Source organism: Lepidochelys kempii, chromosome 7, assembly GCF_965140265.1.
Source record: "Lepidochelys kempii isolate rLepKem1 chromosome 7, rLepKem1.hap2, whole genome shotgun sequence".
Taxonomy (NCBI): Eukaryota; Metazoa; Chordata; order Testudines; family Cheloniidae; genus Lepidochelys; species Lepidochelys kempii.
In genome coordinates this window covers 41,943,539-41,969,457 of record NC_133262.1, presented here as the reverse complement: position 1 = coordinate 41,969,457, position 25,919 = coordinate 41,943,539, and the positions used below count along the sequence as shown (strand labels likewise).

Genomic DNA, 25,919 nt, shown 5'->3' with positions numbered 1-25,919 from the left:
TAAATGTAAACTGTGCTTAAAAATCACACATCAGCCAAAATTTTAATACTTTTTTCACTTCAGCTAGAATGGGGAAATTAGGATAGTTATTGAAATCTGCACTCTACATTCTGAATACACAGTGGGTTCTTCTACACATTTTTTTTTTTTAATATTTTTCTAACTTCCTACTGCTCAACCTGCTCAGCTCCACTGGCTTTACCAGCAATGAAAGTTTTAGGGTTGACAGGCCACAAGATTCATAAATTCGTAGATTGCAAGGCCAGAAGGACCATTGTTATCATCTAGTCTGACTTCCTGTATAACTCAGCCCATAGAACTTCCCCATAATTAGAAAAACATTCAATCTTGATTTAAAAATTATTAGTAATGGCGAATCCACCGCAACTCTTGGCAAATTGTTCCAATGGTTAATTATGCTCAACATAATAAACGTATGCATTATTTCTTGTCTGAATTTGTCTAGCTTCAACTTCCAGACTTTGAATAGAGTTATACCTTTCTCTGCTTGATTAAAGGTATGTTTACACAGCAAATAAAAAAACTTATCCTTTGCCAGCCAACTCAGGCTCACAGGGCTTGGGTTTCAGGGCAAGTTTTATGGATGTGTAGACTTCCACACTTGGGCTTGAGCCCAAGCTCTAGGACCCTCCCACCACACAGGGTCCCAGAGCTCAGACTCCAGCTCTAACCCAGAAGTCTATACAGCCATGAAACAGCCCTGCAGCCCAAGTCCCAAGTCGGCTGGTACCGGCCTGCAAAGGGTTTTTCTTTGCCATGCAGACATACCCTTAAAGGCCCTTTATCATCAAATTTTTGTTCCCCATGCAGACATTTAAGGACTGTAATCAAGTCACTCCTTAAGATTTCTCTTTGTTAAGATAAATAGATAGACTCAAAGAGCTCAATTAGTATAAGGCATGTTTTCTAATCCTTTAATCTAATCTGACGCTCTGCATCAGTGATCTGTCCTCTTCATTGTTTTTCAGTTCCCCAATTTTTGCGTCATTGGCAAACTTTATTGGTGATGATTTTATGTTTTCTTCCAGGTCATTATTAAAAATGCTAAACAGCATTAGGCCAACAACTGATCCTTGCAAGACCCCATTAAAAACACACATCCTTGATGATTCCCCATTTACAATTATATTTTGAGGCTTAACAGCCAGTTTTTCATCCATTTAATGTGTGCTATGTTGATTTTATACCATTCTAGTTTCTTAATCAAAGTGTCATACAGTACCAAGTCAAGGGACAGGATTTCTAGAAATGATTCTCTTTAATCTCTGTTCAATTATACCTCTTCTGTGACATCACAAATAAACATCTCTGTAACAGTCTAAGACCTGCACCAGGCTTCAGTAAGATTCCTTCAAACCAGAAAAGCTGTTTGTGCAGAAAATATAAAACATTTCAGCATGTGCTTCTTGGCGTTATGATTTATATCAAATAGTAGACTAACTTCCAAATATAACACACTTAACATACCTCCCAAACACTTGATTTTAGCTCACCTAGTAAATCTACTATTTATGGATTACCGAAGTCAAATCCTAGCTCTGGGGTCATTCAACAGATACCTGAAGTCCTGATACCATAATATACACTCCAATTCCAGTCAACCAATTCACAAAGGGTCATTTTGTTTTGTTCATTTGTTTTTACAGTAAAAGATATGCTCTTTTATTAAAATGAATTGTGACTAATTAGGGAGGGAAAAAGATTCAGGAGGAAGGAAACGTGGCCTAAGTGGCATTATGGTTCACCAAAAAAAATTAATTTAAGAGTGAACACATCTAAACCAAGAATACATACTGCATGCATGTCAAGAAGAAGGCATATATATTCCTCCTTTCACAGTAACATTCCATCTGTAGGTCTTTTCCGAATGAAACAAAGTTGATAAAGCATATCCATTTTAAAATTGCTATTAAATCCAATTTGAAAATGAAGAATTTTGCATTGCTTCCCAAGTTAGAATTCTAATTATTTATGGTGGTGGTGTGCTATGTATTTGATATTTTCCAGACCAACAAGCTCCCCAAGGAGATGACAATCTAGGAACATGCAGGCAAGTAAACTGAGCTGAGGGGAAACTGGAAGTAAAGTATGCTGCTTCTTTTTACTTAATATGTATGTCAAGATTTAATGTAGTCATCATGGCATGGCATGGATCTTCAAGGAGGATGTTTAATATGAAGAGAGTAGAGCCTCGGGATACCATACCATACAAAAGGGGGCAGCACTGAAAAAAGTATAGAAATGATTGAGGCAGTCAAGGGTGGACATACTGAAAGAGCAGAGTATGATGCACAACAGGAAAAGCTCATATAAGGAGGAAGAGACAGAATTATATAAAGCTTTAAGGATGACAAGAAGCTGAAACAGGATGCAATAGTTGATGAGGTGCAAGTGGAGAGATTCAGAAGGGGAGAGACATGACCAAAACAGAAGCAAGGAGGAGGACTTTTGCATGGACTGAAAATGATAATGTGGGCTTTAAGGATGCTAGAAAGACTAGAACATGGGCCTAAGAGAGAATATGCTGGTGGGTGCAGGAAAAAGAACATGAGGAGGAGGAACAAGATGCAGGACATGGACATGGCCTGGGTGTGTGGAGCAAGCTAGAGGGAAGAGGGAAGAATAACCCCCAGATGGGCGGATCGAATGCCAGAGAGAAGGAAGCAGAGTAGGGAGGATTTAGGAAGGAAGATAATATGTCTGAAACCAAACTCCTTAAGTTAAATCTGATGATGGGACATGCAAAAAAAGATGCTGAAGAGACAGAGCAAGATGCAGGACTGGATGGAAGGAGACAGACCAGGGTGGACTGTAAATCTGGGAGTCATTAGCATAGAATGAAAGTTGAAGCCATGTGAATGGATTTGACAGCCAGGAGATAAGATGTAAAGAAAACAGAAGGGAGACAAAGTCAAACAATGAGACAGTAGAGTAAGAAAGAGAGGATTATATCATAAAAGCCCAATGACAGACTATCAAGGAGGAGAGGATGATTGACAGTGCAAAATGCAGTACGGAGAAGTCAAGGATAACAATGGAGCATAGGTTTTTGTGAGAGCAGTTTCAGCAAGAGCAGGCTTCCTTGGAGATAATGGAAACCAAATCGGAAGGGATCCAAGACAGACTTGGAGGAGGAGAAACTGAGGTACACACTATATTCAATAAAGAAGAGGAAGGAGATGGAGAGGCAGGTGATGTCAAAGGAAGGGTGTTAGAGGGTAGAGTACACCATGACATATTGGTATTGTATGGGGAAGGAGCCAGAGGACAGTAAGAAGTTGAGGAAAGCAGTGAGCCTGGGACAATGGAAGTACAGAAGTGTGAAAGGATCCAATCACTGGGATAGGTGATGATCAGTTCTAAGATCTTAGGTATATACCTGTAGACTATTCCTGATGTAGAGCAAATATCATGTGTGCCCCCAAGAAGCTCAGACAGAAAGATGGCTTCTGTTTTCAAGGCTGACATTTTGTAGTCTGTTTCTTAGTTATTTTAATAATAGGTAAGCCATGAAAGAAAAGTCACAGGGAAAGTAACATGAGTGGGCTTCTGTGTGCTTATTTTTTCCAAAATATGTCATCTATTCACATAGGAATAAGAAGTTAAAAAACGCCTATATTAAAAACACAGCAATCAGAAAACCATTTCTACAGAACCCCTGTCTAAAATCAGTAATTTCTGAAGAGAAGTTAAACTAATCTGAATTTAGAGAAGTGTAATGCTAACATGTATATTATGTTAACACCTAGTTCACAAGGAACAAGTATGACTGGACAGACAGCTGCTGATATGCCATGATCTGATATGGAATCTTGTTCCCATGGCCTTTAGGGTAGATTTTTCATCTTCCTGCATTTTGCAAGCATGACTAGATAGTTTGTGGGCTTTCTGAGAATCTTCAAGAACAAAACATAGGTGGTGAATAAGTTTAATGAGGACAGATAATAAAATTAGAACATCCAAAATAATCTAATTTATCAAACACAGATAAACTAACCAGGAGCAATAACATGAGCAAAGAGCTGTGATAAATGCAAACATTTACCCAATGAGATACTTGCATTAAAAAATAAACCTAAAACCAAAAAAATTTAGACAAAGGATTTTACTAGTAGTAATATCCCTGCATTTTTCTCACTATTATTACTGAAGACATTTTTGTTTGAATAGAAGATTTAGTCCTAGGAACCACATTTTCATTTTGCTTCTCCTGTTACAGAGGTCATAACCTTGCATGCCTCTATGGAACGGACTGCAATATCAGAAGTTATAATACACAAACACAAGGCAAGATAGAACAGCAGACCTATATGGCTCAGGTGACAAAGAAATGAGGAAGACAGTATTCTAGATGAACCATTATTTAATGCTATAATTAGAACAAGTTATTTTTGATGGTATGTTATTCAAGCAGAATGGAAAATGGTAGCTCGCTCACACACACACACAACTGGTACAAAAGACTGCAGTAACTCTACATAGGCTCCTTTGAAAACCCCAGCCTACGAGGGTTAAGTGTCCATTATCCAATCTCAGCCACAGTGATTCTGACTACCCAAGAATGATGCTTATGTACAATATACACACACATACACCAGATGAGCATTTGCACCACTATGTGTAAATTGTCATAGGCTCACTGACTTCAAATTAACGGGCCTACGACAATTCACACAACCTTAAGATCTGCCCTAGTTTGTTTACATATACACACATTACACACACACCAGGTTCACAGTGTTGATGTCAGCTATGTGCTTTTCAAATAACTGGCCCCTTTCAATGAAACATGAGTTTATTGGGATGTTATTTAAATTTTCCTTCTCCAATACAAAATAGGAAGTGTTTCTCAGCCACACTGAGAACAGCCACACTGCTCTACAGTGAAAAATGGGCACAGATGTGGGTCAGAGTAACTGCAAGTGCAAACAGGAATATTTCACTCAGACAGAGATGCGTTGCTATATTTTTCACCAGCCTGGTTCTCACGGGACTGCTCTTACAGGCCCACTTGGAACTTTTTAATTGAGAAAGGTCATGAACCCCTGTAAAACTCCCCATTGTCTTGGGAAGATTTGTTTCACACTAATGATGGAAAAACTGCAAACGCTCTTCTACTTTTTTTGTTTTCGAACAACACAGAAGAAAAATGCCATGAAATTCTCTCACTTCAAGGAACGGAAAGGACAAAAATCAGGATTCCCATGAACTACAAAATTAACATGTTTTACACTAACTAAGTCTTCAGGGAAATCTGAGCATGAGAGAATTTAAAAGGAAGAGCGAGACAGTCCTAAATCCAAATATCATGTTGGGCAATGATAATTGATGGAAGTATATTTCAAGCCTATTAAAATCCTCCAATCATTTGAGCTCAATAGAGAATTAGTATGTAAGAAGAATTCATGTACCATATGGAAGCTTGGCTTTAGCAACTAAAAATACATCACCACAAATATTCCATGCCTTGTGTCTTACACCTGATTTGAGCTACACATTCATAGACTGTATGTAATCCGCAAGAGGGCAGGAATTCTCTCATTACCTAATGGAAGTTAACCTGAACTAACTATCTAGACTACATCCCAGACCAAATCATTCCTGATGCAACTCAAATGAAATCAATGGAGTTACGTCAGGGGTTAACCTAAACACAAAGTTTGTGATCATCTGCAAGTAGGTACTGGCTCCAGTGAAACTGAAGGCCCGATCCCACTACATATTTTAACCCATTTCCAAGGAAAGTAATACCCCTTTTAAAACAACTAATACGGTTGCGTCCACAGTATGCATCTCTAAATTGCTTTTCAATGACATTACAGAACTATGTACAAACACTGCAAGAAATTAGTAGCTAGCATCTGCTGTAAACTATTTTAGTTACAAGAAGAGTTATGCATACTCAATTGTTGGGTTTCCCATGTAATCTGAAAATTTATTATGCCAACTATATAAGCAAAGAACAGTTACTTTCCAGAGTAGGAAAGTAAGTGAAATGTATGATACTATATCATGAGTATGGAAAAAAATTTATCTTGAAAACAGTTTTTTAGAAATGGGTCAGCTAGCTAAACAGTCAGCTATCTAATGAGACCAGGAAATGGGAACCTGAGAAACCAGTCTAAAAACACCTCTTTTATGTACCACAGTTACATATGAAATGCCTGATCACCAAACAAGGGCTTAGCATTGGTCTCTAGAAGAGTCAGGACGCTGTGTTGTCATCTCAACTGTATGATTCACCTGTAGCACCAAAAACTGAATACAGCTGTGCATATAACATAAAATTAAAAGCTGATAACAAAAATACAATATATTCCATGGGGGAAGCCATTTGGCATTCTTCCTACTGTGTAAATACAAACTAACAACATGAGAAAAAACCAGTTTAACCATCACACAATCCTATGTGCTCCAGAAAACATCTGAACGGGTTCCTGGAAGAGTACTATGGAGGTTCTAGCAGCCGTGTTAGAACAGCTTAGTACAGTTATGCAATTGAAACCATGTTAAAAAGTGTTCTCTAAAACAGTTACCATTTGTGTTTAGCATGCACAAGGCCTGCTAAGTTTGTAAAGGGTTTGATACTAATTTCAGTTTGCTGATTCAGATGCTTGGTCCTTTGAATTACTGAAGATATTATCGGAGTTATTTTGAAACTTCTTAACTCAGACAGGGCTAATGGACTTAGCCGAAATTAAAACTCAAAGTCTGTCAATATTGGTGTTCCAGGACATGTGTAATTTGTAACTATAGAATTTGCAATACAGTTTCCACCAAAAAAATGAAATTAATTTCTTATTTTAGTATGATACACATTTACAAGCAAATCATGTTAAATTTTGTACAAGTTACTTCACTTTAAAAAAACAGCCACATACATCAGTTAAGGTACATACATATTCAATTACAAAAAAGTGATTAATATTCATCTGAATATGTATTTAACCAAATTTTAGTATGTGACAGAGACATTTAGGCCCAGGTTCTTGTAGGTGCCCAGAAACAACAATAGCACACCAACCAGGCAAAATGTCACCAAAGACTATCTGCAACTAGGCCCATGCACAGTCTACTCCTACTTTAAGAAGTTCACAATCTTCAAGAATAACATTATGATTTCCTTATGTTATAGGCTATTATATGGTGCTCATCACAGTAATATCCCAGCACTTCACAGAAATGGGCTAAAAACAAAATGTGAAAATGGCTAGTCTATTTTCAGTGGGGTCCTGTTATACAACAAGCCCAACCAGCAGACTCTCAGAGTTTTAATTCCCCCAGAGATACTGAGACAACTATTATGTTTGTTCACTTTTATAAGTGTTTGTTAAAATAATTTATCTGAAATGGGAAAAATTTTGTGATGAAAACAAAAGAAAAAATGAATGTGAGATTTGCCCCTTTTATTTCTTTAATCATATTTTCTTTTCACAATTTTTGATCTTTTCACAAGCAGCCTGTGAATTCTCCTAAGAAGCACTGAGTCATAGAGTTTAAGGCCAGAAGGGACCACCAGATCATCTAGTCCGACCTCCAGAACATCACACACCACCACCACCTAGCATCCTAAACGCAACAACTGAAATTAGGCCAAAGTATTACAGTGCACAGGAGACTACACTATTGTGCATCACAGGCAGAAAACAATAATGACCACAATGCACCAGTATCTGTGGCTCCCATAATAGCAGGGAAATGATTGAGTCCTTCCTGATCCCAGCAGATGGTCGGTGGAAACCCTAAACTATGAGCTTCTAGGAACACATGACAAGCCAGAAGTGAGCCCCAGAGCTGCTGAGCGCTGCTCCCTACCATCACAAGCAACCCCATCATAGAATCACACTCATATTTCCAGGTCTGAAAGCACAGGCTCACATTAGATTCCTCAATTGAAATCTCTCTTTTTCCCCCCACAAGTATCAAAATGAGGACCCTCATAGAAGAAAATTGAAATACTCAAAACAAAACAAACAAAGAGTCCGAACTTTACAACCTCTTGATTTCTAAAAAGGGGAACAGAGTCAGCAGACAAAATGTTTTATGTTCATCCTGACCACAGAAGAGAAAAAAATACACACACACACACTATTACATATGGAAAATTTAAATTCCAAACAAACAGTAAATGTCAAAAGCAAGCCTTCACTGAAATATTAGTAAGTGCTTAGATACACACTTTTATTGCTTTGCTGACAATTACTGAATTACTTCAAGATATTAATTCTGAAGTGGTCTTAGATTTATTATGAATAAATATAGGACCTGAGTCTTCAAACAGTTATACACATGACTAACTATCACTCCATGATTAGTCCTATTTGAGCATATGCCTCTTTACAGGATTGAAGCCTTAAACAAATTGTGTGAATAAATAAATGCCGTAATAACTTTGTTCAAGCTTTTATTATTTTTCATTTACATTAAATCAGTCATTTTAATTGCAGCTATAATCAAGTTAGCATCTAACAACCGAGTAAGACCACATTTGCAAATTTTTACTGGAAAAAAATTGGAACTTCTCAATAGTATATTGAAGTGTGATTTGAAGCTCGATAATCATTATTATTAAATTTCATTTTACATAATCATAGCACTGTAAAAACAAGGGACAATACCATGGGATGGATACCTCTCAAATTACCCTAATTTTGTCCCACACTAACTTGCTGTTATCTAGTATTTAATGCAAATTGTTCACATGCAATACACATGCAAAGAGCTAAAAACAAGGGTCACAGAAAATGTTTATATTAAAAAAGCATGAGTCTTTCATGACTATATTTCCTGCATTGTTATAATATCTACCTAGATCTTTACACCACCCTTATCATTAGGATATACAATCTCCTTGGGTCCCTCATTTGGGGTTGATGTCCAGTTAGGCCTTAACAGGTTGAGAATGATACAGGTGGACTGTCTATACTATTCAAATCTATTCTCACCCTTCCATCAAAGGGAGAGATGATTTTTTGGGGTATCTATGACACACTTTTACTTAAAAAGGCTTAATCAATTGGGCTGATTCACTGAACCAGCATTCAAAAAGTTCAGTATCTTTTAGAAAAATTACATTTCTGGGGCACCTTTCATTGTGAATTGTTACTCATAATACTTTATCAATACACTGAGCACTTAATGCATTAGTGAACTTCAGCCCTTTCTGGGGAAGACCACCACCTAGTAGCACTACATAACTGTTTAAGACAGAAAATTAAGAACAGCTTCTTTTTGTAAGAGTAGGAAAATACAAAAGATAACAGTTGCCTTCCTAAGAATTTACCAGAACACTGCAGTTAACAACCTGCCCTTGGCAAAATGTTTATAGTGACCACAAGTAAACATTTCATTCCAAAGATCTCACCTCCAGCAGCAAAATGCCCCAGTAGGGAAACAATTTTAAGAACTAGTTTGGAACAAGTCACAGACTCTGGTATTCTAATACATTTATGTACATCATGCTTTTTTCCCCCACTTCACAATCTCTCCTCAGGCTGCTGGTACCCCGACTTGCTCCAGTTCTCCCAGTGTAAGCCACAGTTTCCATCTCCCATCTGACTACCTGCTGTGGTATCTGGGTCATAATTTCCCTTCAAACATCAAGCCTAACACCAGCCCTTGGATGACTGCATGGAGAGCAAAGAACCTGAAAATACTTTAAAAATTGATAGCCTATTTACATGTTTGTACAGTACCAAGCTCAGCAACACCCCCATCTTGACAGGTTCCTTAGACATTACAACAGAAACACCACATACTGGAGAATTAATTGCTGATTTTAAAAAGATACCAATGACTATAAGTTTGACATTCCGTAGTTTGGCTGTGTATTTAGCTTGCTTATATTCCAAGAGAGTCTGTGCTTTTCTTTCCCCCCTTTTTATCAAGGAGTTCTCCCAGCCCCCCAAAAACAGGGACGGGCAGGGGAACGGAAATGGGTCTGGGTCATCTCCAATAGCATTTCAGGTGCTACTCTGCACCACGATGCCACTTCATCCATATCCTCAAAAAGAAAAGGAGTACTTGTGGCACCTTTTCTTTTTGCGAATACAGACTAACACGGCTGTTACTCTGAAACCTGTCATTCATATCCTGTGGTCTCTAGGTGCTATGCCATGAGGAGTGGACTTCACTTCATGGGTAAATTCAATTGCTGTACACTCCCAAGGGATGCTAGAGATGAGGCAACCCTCCCTCTCCCTCCAAGGCAGGGGTTCTCAAACTGGGGTCAGGACCCCTCAGGGGGTTGTGAGGTTATTACATGGGGGGAGGGGTCACGAGCTGTCAACCTCCACCCCAAACCCCTCTTTGCCTCCAGCATTTATAATGGTGTTAAATACATAAAAAGTGTTTTTAATTTATAAGGAGGTTTGCACTCAGAGGCTTGCTATGTGAAAGGGGTCTCCAGTAAAAAAAGTTTGAGCGCCACTACTCCAAGGGATCACAGGGGAAAGGAACCAAAGCCTGAGAGGACAAAGGCAGATTGCCAGCTTGTACCCCAGGGGCACTGACTTATGTCCTCCCAGAACCCCAAGCTGAGCAGGGAACTAGCTCAGCCCTGACTCAGGAGGAAGAAGGATCCCTACTGAATCACTAGCACCACTTCCTCCTATAGCACCTGGGGCTCGAGGCTGGAAAGGGCCTGGCTTCACGAATCGGTGACCCATCTCAGCCAAGCCTCCGTGACAGCCGCACACGGCAGACGGGAACCAAAGCAGCAGCTCTGGACTTGCCCCTCCCCCCAGTGAGGCGCCTGGTAAACAAACAGCAGCCTCAGCGGCGGGGAGAAGCCGCTCAAGCCAAGGCACCGGGAGGGAAAGGAGCCAGAGAAGGGAAGGGGAGCGTCCCACGCCTCGGAGAGCTCCCCCGCGAGCTCTGGCAACTGCAGGAGCCCTAAGCGCCGCAGGGAAGAGAGCAGTTCCCCGCCCCACAGGGCAAGGGGGGGGCTCTCCAACATGGGAAGGCGGCGGCGGCTCCCCCCGCGCAAGGGGCGAGGGAGGGAAGCGGCTCCGCGCTCCATGGGCGCAGGGGGAGCGCGACAGCGCAGGCAGGAGAGAAAGGGGAAGCTCCTCACGCCAGCAGCACCCAGGGCAAGCGCCAGCCCCAGTCCGGCTCCCGAGCCCCCGGGCCCTGATGCATGAGCGGGGGACCGGGCGAGGCCGAGTCAGGGGCGCCCAGGCAGGAACCGAGCAGCCGGGCCGGGGGAGGAGAAACGCCTCCACAGCCGCCCGCGGGGGCGGGGTGCCGCGAGTCCTGCCCTCCGGCAGTGTGTGTACGTGAGCGCAGCCGGGCCCCTTCCCTTGGGACGCTGCTGCCACCGCCCTCACCTTTCCGATCCCGCCTCTGCGGCCGCCCCTGACAGCCGCCGCTGCTGCACCTGAAGACCGACATCTGCGCCCGGGCGGGGAGGCAGCCACGTCCCCTTCTGCGAGCTGCGCCAGCAAAGGGGGCGCCCAGTCCCGCTCACCGGGCTCGGCGGCGTCCGAGGGGCGCCCAGACCCACCGCGCTGGCTGGCTGGAAGGAGCAGGGTCCGGGGGCGCCCAGTCCCGCTCACTGCGCCCGGCTGAGGTGAAGGAGACGGGTCGGTAACGCAGCCGGGCGCGGCGGCATCCCGCTGAGGGCGCAGAGCCCTGGAGAGGGTCCCCCCGCGCTGGAAGCGGGTGTGCGCTCCCGCTGCACAGGGCACCGGCCGTTCCCGCAACGCCGGCGCGGTGATTGGAGAGGCTGGGCAGGAGGGGTGGAGAAGGAGGCGGAGGGATGATATAATAATAACCAGCGTAGCGCTCCGTCTTTCCGAGGGATCCCAAAGCGCTTCATAGGCAGGAGCAAGAAAGGACCACCAGTAGGGAACTAGGCGCCAGGACGGCCAGCTCCCATCCCCAGCTCTTAAATATAGTACAGTATACCTATCTAGGGCAGAGGTGTTTGGGGAGCCTTAATGTTTTACACAATGGATCAACTGGAGACCCTCGAATAAGTGTGAATCAAAATATACGAATTGGAGGCAGGCATCATTCTCTTACCATCACGCCCAAACTACCCACCCTCAGCTCCTAGGGCTACCCCCAAAATATCCCAAAGATCATTGTCACCTGGGGCACAGTATCCCTGAACATGATATTGAGCAGAGGGAGTCTGCATCATCTCCAGGCAGCTCAGAAAGGGACAATTCTTATATGAGTGAGACCCACTTGTCTCCAGGCTCATCACTGCAACTAGGGGCTATTTTGTTCTCTTACAGCCAGAGACATACACATATATGAAGGCCAGAGAAGGAACCTAGAAGGACGGTATCTCCAAGAGGAAGATGGCTAGCTTTTCCATTTCTAAAGTGAGCATCCCCAACAAGGGGTAGTCAGAAGGATCAGAGTTTGGGAGGGACTGAGTTTTCTCTCCTACCCAGACACACTACTGCCTCTTTTTAAGCAATGGTCAGCCCCACCCCCTTCCTGAAACATCTCATCCTGTCTATTCTTAGGCACAAGTATGCAAGGCATGGGGACAAGTTTATTAATAAACAGTCTGCCCAGCTAAGGGCCCATCCAAGCTGATTCTGCAGGACTACGTTAATGCTGATTTGCAAAGGTGGCTCAAGGCCCACTAGAGAAAGGGGTACACTGTGTACTAGTGGCTCTCAGGCAATCTTCCCCTGTTGCTGCAGCAGAGGGAACATGAGGCGCAAGTTGCATTCAGGCTTTATATTACCCTGGCAGCTGCACTCCATACACCACTGATAAAAGCACATAGGCCCTACCTCTGCACATGTTCCCTCTGCTAGTAGCCCAGGAGTAGTTCAAAGGAGACTTTCTGAAAAGTACTAGTGTAGAGAAGACTAGTGTAAAGATATGTCCACTATTTCTCTAAAGCTGGAGGAGGAATTCTGATATCTGGGTGTTGGGAAATATTCCAAGCAGTAGTTCTACTGTGCCTCACCAATTTGAACAAACCAGAGTGATAAATATTAAGTCACTTCTTTTAATGCTACCTACTGAGAGGTGCTCAGATACCATGCTGATGAAAGCACTACAAGAACCCAACTAGAAAAATCACCACAAAAAACAGCATCTATTTAAGTTTCTTGTGCTTCAGTTAACTTATCTCCAACCACAGTGATAATATCACTGTATCTGTCATGTGCTATGACATTAATAGATCACATTGGAAGAAGGATATTTCACGAGAGAGCTTACTTGAAATAAATTATTACAGATGTTTGGTTACATTCACAGTGGTTCATAAATAGACTACGCCTGTTTACTTTGGCACTAGTGTGTAAAGTGAGACTGCCTGGAAAGAGAGACATGAGTTCACACTTATTGCATCTTTCACACAAATTAAAAAAGGTAGTTACTGACCATTTGGCAAACACTGGGTCTGATCTCCCTCTGATGGAAGTCACTGGCACATGAAAAAGGAGTAAAATAAAGCCATCTTTAAATGGGAGCAGGAGTAGACCATTTAACCTTTTCACATTACTTCACATAAGAACATATTATCCCAGTTTTACAGAGGAGGAAAACAAAACACAGTGAGATTTGGATCTGGTCATATAGAAAATTACTGCCAGAATTTGGAGGAGAATGCAGAATTTACTCTTCGTCTAATCCTCTGAAATATTATCTGGATGCTTATTTCATGAAAGGGGAAAGCACTTTGCAGAAAACCACTTCAGGCCCTCTCTAGCTAATCAGCTGCAACAAAGGCCTTGTCTACACTACAAGCAATAGCTCGAGTTAGTATGCTTGAGTGGCTATACTTCAACACAACCACTAAAGTTATGCAGCAATTTGATGAGCAGCACAGTGACTTGATTGGCTGCTGAGGAGTTGTTGTACCTGTCTCTGTTGCATCCCCACTGCATTACTGGCTGGAATATTAGCATCACTCATGCTTCGACCTGACCCACCCCCACCTCCACCTCCAGCTATTTGGAGTTTAAAGCACCACTTAACTCAATCTACACATGTGTGTGTGTAGATGGGAATCAGGTTAGAAATAGCACTTGTTATAACTTGAGCTATTTGTACTGTGAATACACACCCTCCATCACTAACAACCTACAGACCCAAACTGAAGATAAAAGAATGTTTAAATCTCCCTTACCTGTTTCAAGCATGGTTCTGTGACACAAGGACCTTTTGAAGCCAACTGGCAGAGGGCACAGGGGTCCATAAGGGTTACAGGGATCCCCTGGGTATGGTATTTACATATTAGTTTACCAAAAAGTGTCATGTAAGGTCTCTACTGAAAGCCTGTGTCACACTGGTCATTATCATCTCTGCAAAGTGTATGTGCAGATACTACATAAAGAGATAGAATCATAGAACTGGAAGGGACCTCGAGAGGCCATCTAGTCCAGACCCCTGCACTCGTGGCAGGGCTAATCATCTAGACCATTCCTGACAGGTGTTTATCTAACCTTCTCTTAAAAATCTCCAATGATGGAGATTCTCTCTCTCTCTAGAGAGAGAGAGAGAGAGAGAGAGAGGACAGTATGTTCTTAAAGCTTTATAGTTAAAGGCAGGTTCCACCATATAGGAGGGCCATTGTGTCTTACAGTGGAAGTTTATCTGCATACTGAGTTATGCACTGATTTGATTAGCAACAATGTTAATGAGATTGTGGGGAGCTCAGGAAAAGAAATTAACTGGAAGAGGTGAAGAGCAGAAGAGGGAATCCTATGTACAGGTGAAGAACAAAGGACTGGTCTAAAATAGCTAAGGGTGTAGAAAGACACTCTGCATCCTGTGAAGACAAACTGCCAGCAGGCTTGGTCTCATGAAAGGAGGGTTCCAGCCTAAGTTCTCTCTAGGCTGAGTGGCCGCCCTGCCACGCAGCAGGCTATAAAGGGCTGCACAGGCATGCAGCCACAGGGGCTTGGAGAGGAGAGAGGTAGGGGATGGGAGCAAGTTGGGGCATGCAGGGCTGCTGGCGGGGAGAGGCACCTCTCCCCCAGAGCTGCTGCCAGTGGGGAGAGGCGCCTCTTCCTGTGGCCCCAGCCCCAGGCTGCTGCAGTGAGAGAGGGCTGGGAGGAGTCCTCCTCTCTGGAGCCCTGGGGCAGCCTGCACCCCAAACCCCTCATCCCTGGCCCCACCCCAGAGCCCTTACCCCCAGGCAAAACCCTCACCCCCCCACACCAACCCTCTACCCCAGTCCTGAGCCCCCTCTTGTACCCCTCATCTCCAGCCCCACCCCAGAGCCCTCACCCCCAGCCAGACCCCTCATCTCCGCACCCCAGCCCTGAGCCCTCTCCCACACTCCAAACCCCTCAGCCCCACCCCCATATTGGTGCATATAACAAAATTAATTCTGCACCTGGATGTAAAAAATTAGAGGGAACATTGGTCTCATCCATTCTGGTTGAAAAATGCTGTGAGAAGGACTTTGAGTAAGCTACTAGTACCTTATTTAACAAGAGGGCATCATGCTAGTTACCTTTACGATATTGAGTGTGTTTTATTTGTAACCATTTGTTTCCATTAATCCTACTTGCGTCTTCACAAATTTCCATTCTTTGTTAAATAAACTGAAGAACATAAGAATGGCCATATTGGGTGAGACCAGCGGTCCATCTAGACCAGTATCTTGTTTTCGGATAGTGGCCAGTGTCAGATATTTCAGAGGAAATGAACAGAACAGAGCAATTTTGAGCTATCTATCCCTTGTAGTTCACTCCCAGGTTCTGGCAGCTAGAAGTCTGGGGACACCCAGGGCATGAGGTTGAATCTCTGACCATCTTGGCTAAGTGCCATTGATGGACCTATCCTCCATGAACTTATCTAATTTTTTTTTAAACCCAGTTATGCTTTTGACATTCACAACTTCTAGCAACAAGGTCCTTCCTAATGTTTGTTTTAAACCCGTTGCCTATTAAATTCAATGGGTGATTACTTATTCTTGTGTATGTGAAGGAAGTAAATTATATTTCCCTATTCACTTTCTCCACACCATTCATTATTTTATAGACCTCTATCACATCTTCCTTTAGATGTTTCTTTTCTTAGCTGAAAGTATATAAATGAGACTTTCCAGCACATAGTAGAGTGGTGCCATCCCCAGTTTGGCTGCCTCTGTGCTGTTGAGGAGAATGAAAGTCTCAGGGAAGAACAACAAATTGGAGCAGAGGGAAAAGATCCCATAGTTGGGATCTTCTTCTAGATGATGTCACAGTATCCTCTTGCACTGAGGATACCTCTCCAGCGGAGGGAACCCCAGTTATTAGGAAGAGACAGGAAATAGTAATGGGGGATTCAGTTATTAGCAATAGAGAAAGCTGAGTTTGTGATGACCAGGAGAACTGCATAGTGAATTACCTATCAGGTGCAAACGTTACAGATCTCTCAAGACAGGCTTATGTGCAGTGCTGGGGAACAGTCACTGGTTGTGGTACACATAGGTACCAATGACATAGAGAAAGGCAGGAGACAGGCACTGGAGGCCAAATTTAGGCTGTTAAGTAAAAGACTGAAGTCCAGGTAGCATTCTCTGAAATACTTCCAATTCCACATTCAGGGCCACTTAGACAGGCAGAGCTTCGGAGTCTCAATGCATGGAGCAGGCAATGGTGTAGGGAGGAGGAGTTTAGGATTATTAGGAAGTAGGGAACCTTTTAGGAAAAGAAGAGGCTATACAGGAAAGATGGGCTCCACCTAAACCAAAGTGGAACTGGATTGCTGGAATGTAAAATTTAAAAAGTTGTAGGGGAGTTTTTAAACTAACAGCTGGGGGAAAGCCAACAGGTGCAGAAGAGGACACAGTTCAGACAGACATCCCTTAGGAGAGGATCTATTAACAGGGATTCCCTTTATCCTAGGGCTTGTCTATACTTAGAGCATTTCAGCTGCTTTGCTGTAGTGATTAGTGAAGATACTACCTACGCTGCTGGAGAGCTTGCAGCCTTGAGACGCAGTAGCTATGTTGATGGGAGAAGTTGATTTTCCATACTCCTGAAGACTGTAGATATACCATCATAAGTTTGTAGCATAGACCAGGACCAAGTAAAGAGAGGAGAGGACAGAAGCTGATAAAGTAAAGGTAAGAACTGAAGAGAAAAAGTCATCTGAAGACTCGCATTCAATTACATCATATAATGGCAGACATTTAAAAAGTGACAAATTTTATAAGTGTTTGTGTACAAAGGCTAGAAGTCTAAATACTAAGATGGGTAAACTTGAGTGCCTGGTATTAAATGTGGCTATTGCCATAATAGGCATCACAGAAACTTGGTGGAATGATAATCAATGGGACACATAATACAAGGTACAAAATATACAGGAATGACAGAGTAGGTCACGGTGGTGGGAGAGTGGCACTATATATGAAAGCAAGCATAGAGTCAAATATAGTCAAAATCTTAAAATCGTAAAAATCACTGTACCACAGAATCTCTATAGATAGAAATTCCAAGTGTGAATAATAATAATAATAATATAGTAGTAGGAATATACTACCAACCAGCTGACAAGGATGGTGATTGTGAAACGCTTCAGGAAATTGAAGGGGCTATAAAAATAGAAAACTCAAAACTAAGGGAGATTTCAACTATCACCTCAGGATGGGCTGCAGAAATAGTGTTTATAGACACCATAAATGACTGCTTCTTGGAGCAGTTAGTCCTGGAACCGGGGAGAGGCAATTCTTGATTTAGTCTTAAGTGGAGCATAAGGTGTGCTCCAAACGGTGAATATAGCTGAACATCTCAGTAATAGTGACCATAATAAAATTAAATTTAACATCCCTGGGGGCAGGGAGAAATACCAAAGAAGCCCACCACAGTAGTAATTAATTTCAGAAAAAGGAAGTACACAAAAATGAAGAAGCTACTTAAATGGAAATTAAAAAGGTACAGTGACAAAAGGGAAATGCCTACAAACTTCATGGAAGCTTTTAAAAAACACCATAACAGAGGCTCAAATTAGATGTATACCCCATATTAAAAAAACGATAGTAAGTGGACCAAAAAATAGCCACTACAGCTAAACAAAGTCAAAAGAAGCAATTAGAGGCAAAAAGGCATCCTTTAAAAATTGGAAGTTAAATCCTACTGAAGAAAATAGAAAGGAGCATAATCTCTGGCAAATCAGGTGTAAAAGTATAATTAGGCAGGCCAAAAAAGAATTTGAAGAGCAACTCGCAAAAGAGTGAATTTTTTTTTTTTTAAGTATATCAGAAGCAGGAAACCTGCCAAACAATTAATCAGGTGACTGGATGATCAAGGTGCTAAAGGAGCACTCAAGGAAGGTAATGTTATTGAAGAGAAGCTTAATGAATTATTTGCATCAATCTTCCCTGCAGAGGATGTGAGGGAGATTCCCACACTTGAGCCGTTCTTTTTCGGTGACAAATCTGAGGAAATGTCCCATACTGAACACAAAAATGGCCATACTGCATCAAAACAATGGTCCATGTAGGCCAGCATCTCATCTTCTGACAGTGGTGTACGCCAGATGCTTTGGAAGGAATGAACAGAACAGGGCAATTTTAAATGATCTATCCTCTGTAGTCCACTATCAGCTTCTGGTGAAGCTGGTAGTGGACTACCAGCTTCACCAGAAGAATACCCAATCCTCTACCTCAGCAGGAAGAACACCCAATCCTCTACCTCAGCAGGAAACTCCTCCCGAGAGAGCAGAAGTATGCAGTGGTTGAGAGAGTGCCTTGCTGTGAAATGGGCCATTGAAAAACTTTGTTATTACCTACTGGGATGACTGTTTACCCTTGTGACTGATCATGCACCCCTCCAGTGGATGCAGCGAAATAAAGAGAAGAATGCAAGGGTGACCAGATGGTTCCTGTCTTTACAACCTTTTCAATTCACCATACAACACTGGGCCGGAAGCCACCATGGCAACACAGACTGCTTATCATGAGTACACTGCCTGACATCCCAAGTTGCCCAGCCCTGTGGTGTTGAGCAGAGGGGGTGGGATATGTGACAGGGTCAGGCCAGATGGCTACAAAAGAGTGGTCAACGGTAGATACATTAGTTCCAGGTTAAGCAGGTTCCTTTTCCCTGGGTAAAATAACAGGGACTATTCCAGAACACTCAGGAACTTTCTCGAATTAAGGCAGGCAGACTAATTAGGACACCTGTAGCCAATTGGGAAGCTGCTAGAATTAATTAAGGCTAATCAGGACACCTGGTTTAAAAAAGCCCTCACTCCAGTTAGTGAGAAGCTCGCAAGGAGCTGAGAGTGAGAGGGTATGCTGCTGGAAGACTGAGGAGTACAAACACTATGGCATCAGGAGGAAGGTCCTGTGATAAGGATATAGAAGGTGTTGGGAGGAGGCCATGGGGAAGTAGCCCAGGGAGTTGTAGCTGTTACACATGTGTTCCACAAAATACTATAGACAGCTGTGATCCACAGGGCCCTGGGCAGGAACCCAGAGTTAGTGTTTGAATACCAAAATGTGAAGGAAAAAACAGTGATAGCTTACCACTACAATGAAAAAAATGAACTGTTCATTCCAATAAAGAGCAATGAGATTATTTGGTTGGGGTGGGAGAGAAGGAAGAGATCAACCTGATTCTCTCATTATGGAGAAAGCAAGTCATGTAAATTAACTTCACCAAAGCAATTCCTTCCAGAATAGTAAGATCCCACCTAAAAGATGATTGAGAATCAACTGCCAACAGCCATGAAGGCAACATGGGATATGAAAGGAATATTTTGTAAATGCACCGCCTAAAAAAGTGTACTAATCATCTCTCTTATTTAATACACATGCACTTTAGTCTGAAGCTCCAATTGTACCAATAGGGAGGCATGCTTGGTTAAGAGCATCTCAGGCAGCAGCATCTACTAAGTTAGGAGATAGTATGGTGACAGGCATGTTAGAAGTATCTAGATAAGCATTTATGTCAACAGAAGGTAGGCCAAGCAAAGTGTGCTTCTGTGGAGTTAAACAAGGAGCTATCACATAAGGTTCTAATAGACCTAAAGGGAAGACACTGTGTGAGATACACACCAAAGAGGAAGTGTGGTGTGATATGTCTTGCCAGCTTGATACTGGGATATACTATAAAACCCAACTGGCAAAGCTTTAAGAGATACAAGTCTTCCTAAAACTGTCATTTAACATTTTGGAATACTAGGTCACCCTGAACTATCGTTCAATAAAGAATTTTACAAATGCTTTAAGGATTAATTTAGCTATTCCTCAATATGCCATACAAGATACCTACCACAGAGTCCATATGCACCAGGGTCGGAAGAGAATGTCTAAAAGTGGCTTCAGGAAGCCACTCTATACTTATGCAGTCATGACTGAAGTACATCATCATCTGCACACCTTCCAGAGAAAGAAGTGTAATGTAAGTGTATCAGAGTGGTAATCTCACCTCCCATTTCTAGCTCTGCAAAAACACTACACAAGACGGAAGCAGTGACACTTGTTTGTAGAATTGCTGTCATTTGTCCTTAAATGTATCTTGCCTTTCTTGGCTCTTTAGAAGGTGTGGCTTGGGAGAAATTCTCCATTTAAGAAGTGGCAACATATAGGGTGTTTGTTTTGTTTAAGAGTGGTAGTTGTTTGAAGCTATTCAGAGTTTAAGAACAGTAGAATAAATCCCAGGGCCATAGATAAGTGAGCATAAAGCAGCTAAAGTGGACACTGGTTAATGAAATTGATCACCAGCTCTGCAGTTTCATGTTGCTATCACTTTTACAGATGGAGTGCATATAAGAAGAACTTGGAAAAGTGTTCATCTGTGTTACTCTACCCTACTAAAGCCCATCCCCTGAATTTTAAAGAACAGTCTCTGTATTTTAATGTTAAAGTTAAAAAGTTGTACTAAGCTTCTTTTAGCACTTATTGGATCCTGGGGCATCTTTTCCTAATCTTTTCCCACCCTTTCTTTCTCCTCCCCTTTTCTAAACTCCAGTAAACGGGCCTAACTCATGCTGGCAAGTGTTTACAGAATCAGGGCATAGCTTGTGGTATCACAAGCAAAATCCTGAGCTTCAAGGCAACAGAGCCATGTCTTAGCCAATAGTCCACAGAGCCTTTTTGCAGGGTACTTCAAATTTTTTTTTGGAAACCCATATGAATCTGGCTAATGCTGATTCACCTTTGTAAAGTGCTTAAGTTTCCCCAGGTGAAAGGGCAGTGTTGAAGTGCTCAACATTAGCCCCCCATAACATATGGGGAAAACTAAGGCATAAAGGTTTAGTAAGATGACTAAGGGCTACTGTGACCTAAAGGATTGGAAACTGCCCGTGGAAAGAGACCTACTGATAGATTCTTCTTGTGGTAAGTACTGAATTTGTTATTGCATATTCACATGCAGCTCCTTAATAAAGGGATAATCCTGTTCAATAGTAATTACATACTACTACTGGACCAGGTTTTCAACAACCCTTTAAATTAAGAGTTACCCATTTTGCTGACGTTCTCTGCTGCAATTTACCACAGCAACTTTCAAAGTAAAATTATGCAATTTTAAGTGACCTGTTGTACTGCCCATTACTAAACTTAGTTTTTGCTACATGAGGCAGTATAAACCATTAAGTTGCACGTGACCAATGCCCTAAGGTTCATTGGGAGAATCTGTTTGTAGAGGACATAGAAACCTAACTATTTCACTGCTTTTTGTCACTAGCCCCCATAGCACTTTCCACAGCTAAATTTTGCCAACTATAAAGCCTCCAGTGGTTAGTTTATATAGTAATTTTTCCCCCTTCCTGCTCAACTGTTGAGTTGCATTTTCAGGTTTGGGCAATGTGTTAGCTGGAGGACGGTCTTTAGTATTCAAGATCCCAGGTATTTTAAGTTTAGTGTTCATCAACAGCTTGCCAAATACTTTACTCTTATTTAGGGCTAAATTCTACACTCATTGAAGACAGCAGAATGCATCCACTTACTTCAATGGAAGCAGAAAATAGCCCTTAGAAGTTTAAGTGAAGAGTTTGTTTTTTTTCTCCCCTCCTTTTTTACAGAACCATTACCTGGATGTTCATCATATCTAATTTTATGAACCTACCTAAGGTATCTATTTTGAAGTATAAATATTTGAAGTAAATAATTTAAGGGTTAGTTTTCTGTACTATATTTTAATTATGTAGTAAAAAGCAGGTCTTCATTTGCAAGTGGTCAAAAATGTAATGAAGTAGTGATTCCTAATAAGTGCTAACTTTTTTTAAAAAAAAGTTTATTTTATACATCCCATACTCACACATTTGAAAGTTGGTGGTTTAAAATCCATCTACATTTTGAGATTTTAGTAGGTAGTATTTACACTAAAGCAACTGGAGAGTTCAACTTTTTCCTACGGGGGCAGGGATGGGGAAGAAAGGGGGAGTACCCAAGTTTGCTTGTAATTTTTCTTATACCTCAAGGATAAAGAGCCTTTTAGTCTTTCCATTCTTCTTCGTTCTCTGATCTAGTCTCCTCACCTGCAAAATGAGGTTTAGAGTATATTAGTGTCCCATACTAGGCAAAAGATTAAGAACTTCCCGATCATAGATTCACTAAAAGTGTTAGCTGATTTGTATTGTAACTAAGCTAGACAGGCATATGTTTTGTTATTGCTGTTTCCTAAGACTTAAATTACAATACATGTAATCCTCATCTAGTAACTGCATATACAAATTATTGATGAGTGTGATGTAGGGCCTTCAGGACTACAAGGGATTCACGTTTATCTCCAGGATTCTTCCTGTAAATCAGTCAGCCTAAAAGTTACCGAGTCAGATCACAGAGCACAGTGGTAGTTCGTGGAATTAAAAGTAATACATGAGTAATTTTACAAGATAACTCAGCATCAAAATTACCAATCCAAAAAAGTCAGGAGGGAGGGATGGTAAGAAAGCATGAATTGGGATACTAACTTATAGAGGCCTTTCTACAAGTAGTCTATTTTTAGGTCAGAGGCAGTAGTTCTCAATTACTTGCACCAGCGTTTTTGATTCAAAATGCATGTTTCCCTCTATAGCAGGGGTGGCCAACCTGTGGCTCCACAGCCACATGCAGCTCTTCAGAAGTTAATATGCCGCTCCTTGTATAGGCACCGACTCAGGGGCTGGAGCTACAGGTGCCAACTTTCCAATGTGCCAGAGGGTGCTCACTGCTCAACCCTTGGCCCTGCCCCCACTCCACCCCTTCCAGCACCCTCCCTTGAGTCTGCAGTGTCCTCGCTCCTCCCCCTCCACCCCAAGCCTCCTACATGCCACAAAACAGCTGATCAGGAGGTGTGGGGAGAGGGGGAGGTGCTGGTTGGTGGGGCTGCCGGTGGCCAGGAGGCGCTGGGAGTCAGTGAGGGGGAGCTGATGGGGGGGGCTGCTGACGCATTACTGTGGTTCTTTGGCAAAGCACATTGGTAAACTCTGGCTTCTTCTTAGGCTCAGGTTGGCCACCCCTGCTCTATAGGTCAGAATACTTGCGACCTCTGCATTCTCAAATTAAAAAATTAAAAAAAAGAAAAAAAAACACACACCTACGACACTATAAAGGACCTAGGTGGAGGAGGAGGAGAGATTATCAATCTGAGTAACCCCATTATACATAGGCACTGGATCTAGGGGTGCAGGGGAGCTGCAGCACCCCCTGGCTTGAAGTGGATTCCATTATATATAGGGTTTGCAGTTTGGTTCAATGGCTGTTTAGTGATGCTTTAGTGTTGCATCCCTTCCTTCTCCTTTGCCTATACTTGGTTTTGATCATTTTCCTTATAAACATGTAAGCCAGCAGTTCTCAGACTGAGTCAGGACCCCAAAGTGGGTCACAATCCTGTTCTATGGGGTCATCAGATTGGCTTAGACTTGCTGGGGCCTGGGCCAAAGCCTGAGCCCCATTGCCCGAGCCCCACTGCCCAGGGCTGAAGCCCAAGGGTGTCAGGGCTCAGATTACAGGCCCCATGTCTGGGGCTCAAGCCCTTGGGCTTTGGCTTGCTCCCCACTGGGATAGTGGGGCTTGCCCCCCCCCCCCAACATAAGGCAGCAGGGCTTGGGTGGGCTCAGATTTTGCTCCACTCTCCTGGGGTCTTGTAGCTATTTGTTGTCATAAGGAGGTCAAGGTGCAATGAAGTTTGAGAACCCCTGATGTAAGCTATCATACCTCAAGAATGCCATTCCAGCAACAAGTAGTTCAGAACAAAACCAAATGTATTTTTTGCAGTTACTTAGTAGGTATTCCTCACCAGTTCATGAAGTAGCCTCTGTAATAGATACTGAACTACTATTTTAAGTTTTGTTTTAACTCTTGTCTACAGGTAATTCCCCAAATCCATGCCCACCTCTGTCAGAAATCCAGAATAAATGGAGACAGTGAACCTTTTAAAACCAAGCTGAAAGGGTTCTAAACAAGTTAGACTGAGCGCAGTAGTGTTCCTCCAACTACTACACCAATAGACACTGGTAAAATTTCCTATTTTAACAGAAAAGCACAATACTAAAGTTCTCTAAGCAAAGAAAAGATTTTATAAGCCTACCTGAAGAGTCAAGGGCCTTATATCTCTTCTGAATAACATCCTTAAGAGCAGCTACTATTCCTCCATCGTTGGGGGACTGTGGTGATGTTGGAGTTAGAGTCACCTGTTTAAATAGATTAATAGGTGTGATCATTTAGACTTGTATAATGGAGCTATTAAGACCAGAAATATGGAGTTAGGTTTAAGTTACTATTTATGAAGTTGGGCAAGAATGTATTTAGTAAAGATTCAACACATTCTTTAAGTGTACTATATGATGATTAATTGGTTGGCCGAAATAAGATCTGTTTTAGTTCAATAACTCTGCCTTAACTTTGGTCCAGTTTATAAATTATTTGGGAGAGTTACAGCTAGAAACCATATACCCTATTTCAAGCCAGTCTGATAGCTGCACCATGAAGCTACTTGTCTTTGATTGGATGGTGGAGGTGAAAGCAAGATGTTGGTGTTCTTGCCATGGGCAGGGGACACAGAATTAATTATTCCTTACTTTGACTTTGTTCCAGGTCAGCAGCCAGGCAGAACTAGTTCTTACCCAATATAGCTGATCTGTTCCCAGATTCCAGTACAGCTTCAGATGTGTGCATCCTTAGAAGGGAGCCTAGGATTGAATATATCCTGAATAGCCACTCTGGGACAGGAGGAAGCAAACTAAGCTTAGCTGGAGAGTGCCTGGAGCAACTGCAGCTCTGAGATAAAAGGTTGTCTCGGATGCTCCAAGCCTCATCTTCACTGGTTTTGAACATTAACAGTTCACAAGACTAGGTAATTTCCCATAAAGGTTTTACCTCCTGGGAGGAGTTATTCCTTCCCTACAAAAGGCTTTGTAATACACAGAGGGTTGATAACTTCACTATAAATGCAAATACACCAAGCCTATCTGCCCTCCCACTGCCTGTGCTGTGGTAAGAGGGCTTAAGTCTGACACCTTACATGGAGCAGAGACTTCACTCAGAGCTACACAGTTTAGGAGATTTGCAAATCAGCTATCCACCATAAAGATCTGGAATCACGTCACATCATGGACATTGGATGAAGAGCCTGGACACTGATGAGATACAATATTCCAGGTTAGGACCTGGCAAGACTGCACTTTCCATCCACGGTACCATGTGGTGTTCACATTCCAGTTTCCATTTTACAGACTCCCCTTGATACTGTCACTGAACAAGACAAATTAAACAGAAGCCACTGCAACTCCTAGCTTTTTGTTGTCCTTTCTGACCTATCATAATACATGCTACTAACAGGGATCATGAAAGATGTTCATTTTATGAGGCAGTGACTACATAGACATGAACAAATGCTTTATACCAAGGGCTTTTAAGGCCTTGAAACAATTATTTGTAAAAAAGTTTCCAAATTAGATTAGCAGAGTTCTGCCAAAAATACCTCTCAGGATTAGATCAATAAACTAGCGCTGAGGATTATGGCTATTAGACTCTGTTACTTAACTAGGAATTACGATTA

At 42.2% G+C, this 25,919-nt stretch overlaps 2 protein-coding genes across 4 annotated transcripts in view; both read right to left on the bottom strand.

The window, feature by feature from the left end:
• PFKFB4 (6-phosphofructo-2-kinase/fructose-2,6-biphosphatase 4) overlaps positions 1–11,730 on the bottom strand; it is a 104,622-nt gene extending 92,892 nt beyond the window's left edge. The window contains exon 1 of one of the 3 annotated variants that reach the window (XM_073352387.1): positions 11,349–11,730. In XM_073352387.1, the coding sequence (XP_073208488.1) occupies positions 11,349–11,412 (64 nt within the window). In that variant the 5' untranslated portion in view covers positions 11,413–11,730. Of the gene's footprint in view, positions 1–10,639; positions 10,704–11,095; positions 11,214–11,348 lie in introns of those variants that run through there. The other 2 variants (XM_073352392.1, XM_073352388.1) reach the window with 2 other exon arrangements.
• The window catches only part of LOC140914480 (uncharacterized), a 76,914-nt gene that overhangs the window by 22,403 nt on the left and 28,592 nt on the right, over positions 1–25,919 (bottom strand). Inside the window, exons 6-8 of the mRNA XM_073352393.1 lie at positions 24,450–24,552; positions 22,354–22,416; positions 13,378–13,420 (exon numbers count right to left, since the gene is read on the bottom strand). Coding sequence (XP_073208494.1) covers positions 22,373–22,416; positions 24,450–24,552 — 147 coding nt within the window. The 3' untranslated portion in view covers positions 13,378–13,420; positions 22,354–22,372. The remainder of the gene's footprint in view (positions 1–13,377; positions 13,421–22,353; positions 22,417–24,449; positions 24,553–25,919) is intronic.